The sequence below is a fragment of the Austrofundulus limnaeus genome, unplaced genomic scaffold (genome assembly GCF_001266775.1).
Source record: "Austrofundulus limnaeus strain Quisiro unplaced genomic scaffold, Austrofundulus_limnaeus-1.0 Scaffold43, whole genome shotgun sequence".
Classification (NCBI taxonomy): domain Eukaryota; kingdom Metazoa; phylum Chordata; class Actinopteri; order Cyprinodontiformes; family Rivulidae; genus Austrofundulus; species Austrofundulus limnaeus.
In genome coordinates, this window is record NW_013952445.1 from 1,275,855 (window position 1) to 1,282,050 (window position 6,196).

Here is a 6,196-nt window from a genome sequence, read left to right on the forward strand (position 1 = left end):
TCCTACAAAACCCTGTGACTCAAGCATCAAAATGACAGCAGCACTGTGAGCTTCCACCTCATCAACTAAAAAAAATAAAAAATAAAAACTTCATGTGCTGGTATTGTGTGATGCTGCCATCTGGTGGTTGAAAAAATGTAGTTTGTAAATAGGTAGTAACTGAGTAGCACTTTTCATAGTCAAGWAGCCAAAAAGTGTTTCTACTACTTGCTGTATTTTAGTTCTGCTGTCACCTTATTACCCTCAATTTACACTGCGTCTGCTCCGTTCTGACGCCCGCAGTAAAAACACATAATAAGAGCATTTACACTGCATCCACAAGGCATCGGCGTGGGCACTTGGAACAGGAAAACGAACAAGCGCAGTACCCACATGTTCAAAATAATTCACCAAAGACATGCTCTGAAAAATGTATAATTGTGTTTGGGAAGCAGATTGCAGGATATGAAAAACGTGTGGATTTTATTTTGAAATATGGATTAAAAAAAAACAAGTGTTGCAGTTTCAGCTGTTGTTTCCTTGGCCACCGTAGCAGAAGTGGTCATGTTGTAGCAGCCGCGGCTGCAGATGTAATCTGCAGAAATCTGAGCTTTGCAGCAAAGAAGAACCGCATGCAGTGTAAATTGGAGGTTAGGTCGTTTTTTGAAGTAATACAAAAATCTACTTAAGTGAGATTCCAATATAGTTACAGTTTTGCTCATTTAATTAGGTTTTATCCTGAAATGAAGTATCCACTATTTAGATTTGACTAATGTGCTAGAACTCAACAGTTTTGTTAGCAGCCAAACTAAGCCTGAACTGAATCAACAAATAAATGAAAAAAATTTCATACCACCTTACAGAAACAACACACTACAACTCATAACAAAAAAAGGAGTAGTACATGTTGTTTAATATTTTTTTGATTTACAAGTTATTTTACATTTCTAAAATAAAAAAAGACCAACAGCTTTTTGTTAGTTATCAACGCAGTAAATGGAACACAACTGCATTTGGTACACAGTTTAGAAGCATTTTCATTTGTGTATGAATCAAATCAATAGGCCAATGTTTGAGAATCTTAAAAACTGAATTTTGGTTTGGGTGTTTCTCAGGAATAAAACATACAGTTCCTTTCTAACAGATCAATGTTTGGTGTCCATAAAGAGACATGTGAGTAAAGAAAAACACAGGAGGGGTAAAACGTTTGTTTTGGAATCGGTGTGATTTTGAATCAGTCAGATTGTAGCTGGAATTGACTTCAACTGTGACAGAATCTCACCTGGGTGTAAAGTTCAGTCAGTACAACCTGACCACATGCTTCACTCTGTCACAGTAAAAGCATCATTCTAACTGTTGCCTTCCTGTGAAGTTTTTGATCAGCAACTAAGTCTGTCCTCACGGAAAAATTACTGCAGCCGCTTACAAGTAACGAGAGGCACCGCATTTTCTTGCCAACTTAACCGAAACGAAAACAGGTGCGGGAAGATCAAAGGAATTTGTTTTTGTACAAGGCGTAGACACAAAGCAAGCCGTCACTATAAACAAGTTATTACGTGTTAATTCCAGGTGCAAATGAACTGCAGTGAGACAAAACGTTTAAATCACTCTGTCGCATGTCTGATCAGCACTTTTAACATTTGGGTATTTGTAGATGTCATATCAATCAATGTAGAGGGAAATGACAGGAATAGACAATGTGTGTGCATATGTTATTGTATATACAAACTATATACACATACACATTTAGAACACACAAATATAAACATACAGAGAAAATGTCAACAATCTCATCACGCTTCAGAAAAGTAAAGCAATCAATAGAAAAGCAAGCTGAACATGAACAGGAAGGTGGACAAACAGATGAAGGAAAGACCAGAGAAAAGTACTGAGGGATGCTGGGAATTCCCTCTAGCTTATGATTCATTTTTAAAAGTTCTTTAAATCGAAGGAGATTCAGATAATCACATCTGTAAAATGAGATTATGTACAGGAAAAGCGAGGGGCTCTGCTCCCTCTTGCCTGTCAGGGTTTCGGCTACATATCATCCTCACATGTTCACGGCTCGCTTGCTAAGTTCATCAATTTGTACTTTGTTAATGACCGCCGCAACACTGGCTGCTGCGACCCTGAGGGGGGGCTTCTTGTAGATCCACTCCTGTCCTCGTCCTGCCCCCCTGACCAGCTCCACCCTGAGGTTCGCTCTTTGGTAGCTTCTTTGCTACAGAGACACAAACATTGAAAGTTTTTGAAATTCAGCTTTAAAATTTGGCACCTGCTCCAAAAGTTATTTTCTCCTTCTTTATCTAACACAAGTCAGTACACAATGCAGTGTATAATTTCTGTGTTTTTGGAATACAAAGGGTGACTAGCAATACAACACAAAACAACTGATAGGACAGCTAGATTTATAATCCATGGATTGCCTAAGAAAACAAAATCTAACAAAATTGTGCCAATGAATAAATAAAAAATAAAAACAATAATGTACTTACCAATAGCCATGAAAATTTCATTAACATTCATGGCAGTCTTGGCTGAAGTCTCCATAAAGAGCAGGCTGTTGTCATCAGCATACACTTGTGCCTCCTAAGAACATTAATTTGAAAGATGGCATTTTAAATATGAATATATATACACACACAGAGAAGAAGGCTCTAGGTAGAGCTTCATAATACAAAAAGAAAAATGGAAGTGACACAAAAAACATTTGAGTGAGCGTTTTATTGCAAACAACCATTAAGCTGAAATAGCCTGTTCATCAGCTGATCAAAAGTTTAAGACCATTTATCCTCCCCACCCCCCAAAAAAATAAATAGTAGCTGTGCCACGCTTGTTAATTATCTCAAAAATTAATATCAGCATACTTGATGCTAGTGTTTTCAGGAGACTAGAGGGAATGTTGCTCCAAGTGGAGAAGATAGTTTCATGGAGGGAGGGCATCCACTGTCTGGAAGCTTCCCTTGCCTCGTATGTTCTCAGTTGAATTTAGATCAGGGGAACATGCAGGATGGTCCAAAAGAGTTTTGTTATTTCTCTAGAAGTACTTTGTAAACTGCAACGTTGTCCTGTGGAAAACCCCAATCACTACCACACAGACGATAGCCTTCAGTCATGACGGATCCTCCCCTGCAACATCTCCACAGTCGGCTGCTGTTTGACACCTCTGCACAACCTGAAGCTCCATTGTTCCACTGAAGGAAAAAGCCCCCTCCAGATCATGATGGTGCCCCCTYCACTGTGCCGCGTAGAAAACATCTCACGTGGGATCTCCTCGTCATGCCAGTAACGTTGGAAGCCAACAAGACCGGCAAGGATAAATGGACTGTACTTGTATAGCACCTTTCTACCCAACCAGGGTACTCAAAGCGCTTCACACTACAATCTGTGTCCTCATTTACCCATTCACACAGCACTCTGCCAGATCTCCTACAAAGCTAACATGTACAATCAACTATGGAGACTAATCAGTGCCAATCACATTCTTACACTGGTGGGACACACATCAGAGGCACTGGGGTTAAGTATCTTGCCCAAGGACACAACAACTGAGACAGCTGGACGGGGGATCGAACCGGTGGCCTTCCGGTTCCAGGACGACCCCCCTAACCACTCTGCCACAGCCGCCCCAGGATAAATTGTTTTTTTTTTCAATAAAGAATAAATGGGCAATTTTGGGCTGTTGAAGAAGAAGAGGCATTTTGTTCTTAAAAACCTTCTCTTGCTGTCTGATGGTTATGGGACTGCAGTTAGAACCAGCGACAAGCTTAAACTGGGTTGAGGATCATCCCGTGTCCTGACGGACAGCCAATTGGATCCTCCAGCTCAGGGCCTCCATCCATCCATCCATCCATCCATTTTCTTCCGCCTATCTGGGGTCGGATCGCGGGGGCAGCAGCTTCAGAAGGGAGGCCCAGACCTCCCTCTCCCCAGCCACTTCTTCCAGCTCCTCTGGGGGAACTCCAAGGCGTTCCCAGGCCAGCTGAGAGACATAGTCCCTCCAGCGTGTCCTGGGTCTTCCTCGGGGCCTCCTCCCGGTGGGACGTGCCCGGAATACCTCACCAGGGAGGCGTCCAGGAGGCATCCTTACCAGATGCCCGAGCCACCTCAACTGGCTCCTCTCGACGTGGAGGAGCAGCGGCTCTACTCTGAGTCCCTCCCGGATGACCAGCTCAGGGTCTGTGAAATGTTTTTGGGGTCTACCACCGGACATTTTTGTTCCGTAACACTCGGATCTTTTAAGAAGTTTAAAATGACTATCTTACTGTGTCCAACCTCAGCAGCAATAAAACGCTGCGAGAGGACTTGCTTATGCAGCTCAACAAACCGAATGCAATCAAAGAGACACATTTTTTTATTGCCTTTGTCATCAGGAGGTCATGGGACTGTGGATACCTGACAGAAAATGACACTGAATCCACATTTTTGTAAAGATTTAGGCTTTTAAATGCTGTGGTCTTAAATGTTTATTAAGCTGACGAAAGCCTATATACACACATTCTTGTTTAATGTGACTGCAGCTCCATCTTCATACCTGATTCTCCACAGCTCTCTTATCTGAGATGTCTGCTTTGTTGCCAGCCAGAGCAATCACAATGTTGGGACTGGCTTGTCTCTGAAGCTCCTTCACCCAGTTTTTTGCACGAGTAAAAGTGTCCTGATGAACCAACAAACTTTATTAGCATTGTTTTTACTTGAAGTATTTAAACTAAAATTAGATTAAAACACGGAACCTAAAATTGGACAATACCTTGTATCCCTAAGTTAAACCTAACACTGACACATACATTTCTTTTGTAGAAACAGAATCAGTTCTTTTATAAGTATAACAAGCCCTGCTGAGCAAATATATGGAATTATTACGTCTCTGTTTTCCTGCAGGAGATACGTACCGTGTTGGTGATGTCATAGACCACAATGGCTGCCTGGGCGCCTCTGTAGTACATGGGAGCCAGGCTGTGGTAGCGCTCCTGGCCTGCCGTGTCCCAGATCTCAAACTTCACAGTGGTTTCATCCAGACAGACTGTCTGAGTGAGGAAAGCAGCTGAAAAAAATGTTTTGATAAGTTTCTGCTTTAATAATCATGATTGAGGGAGAGTTAAGTAGATCAGACTACTTTAGAAACTGATTTAAAATTAGTGTTTACATTTTTCTAATTTAATGTTCAGGTCCAACAAGAGGTCTTGATGCGTCTACACAAATATTTATTATTCAAGACCAAGAACTGGATTCATACAGTGAGGGCTACAGAACTGTTGAAAATTATCTGTGACTCAAAATGTGATTAGGAGGCACTGGATAACTAAAATAAAAAAAAATTAATTAAAATGAAATGACAATCAGGTACTACTTTCAAACACTGTTTAAAGACTATTTAAATTCAGGCACTTGTTTTTGGACCAATGAAGTTGTTTCATATCTGGTAAAAAAAAAAGACAAAAATTAAGAGTAAAGACCTAAAAAGACATAAATTGTTTTCAATTGATGATTTCAAACAAAAACACCAAATTCAAGCAATGTATTTAGGAAATTGTCCAGATGAGTAAAACATTCAAAACACATTGATTCTCAAAATTAAAAAAAAAAAAAAATTAAAATTAAACTGTTGAGATGTTTATATAAGTCGAAGTGAGTTGGCAAAAAAAATGACTGCTTTAAGCAACATGAGCTACACAGAGAAATAAATAAATAAATAAATAAATAAATAAATAAATAAATAAATAAAATCCCTGAACTTTTACCTCCAATGGTGCTCTCCTGGAACTCATGAAACTGGCCTTTGACGAAGCGCAGCACTAAGCTGGACTTGCCCACCGCCGACTCCCCCAGCAGCACCAGTTTGAACTGGCAGATTTTGTTTGCTGCAGCAGCTCCATTAGCCCTGCTTGGTCCGCCACCGCGCCCAGCCATTGATAGACAGAGACTGGTATAGATGAGGCAGGCTGATGTGATGTGAAACTACAGGTGGAGGATGTGGAAGTAACCCTCCTGCGCTGTGGAAACTGATGCTTATTGAGGTCACGGACTGCGCTGGTGAAGGCAAAACCAAACTGATCGAGGGACAGTGGAGCAACCAGGTTCCTTAATAAAAAAAGAAAAACAGGATCTGAACAACATAAAACAAAATGACATGTTTACATTGATAGCATTGTTTAAAAAAACAGCTAGTAAGTTTTTGTTCAAACAAAGACACGTTCATTAAATGCTTTAAATAAAA

General features: G+C 40.6%; 1 protein-coding gene across 1 annotated transcript; it reads right to left on the bottom strand.

Moving 5' to 3' along the window:
• Positions 1-872: 872 nt before the first annotated feature.
• LOC106516981 (ras-related protein Rab-5C) lies at positions 873-5,855 on the bottom strand (the record flags this gene model as incomplete). Its single annotated transcript, XM_014007623.1, is given in 5 exon segments — positions 873-2,200; positions 2,475-2,568; positions 4,514-4,636; positions 4,872-5,023; positions 5,721-5,855. Coding segments are annotated over 5 exon segments (629 nt in total), but the record flags the coding sequence as incomplete, so codon positions are not given.
• Positions 5,856-6,196: the final 341 nt, after the last annotated feature.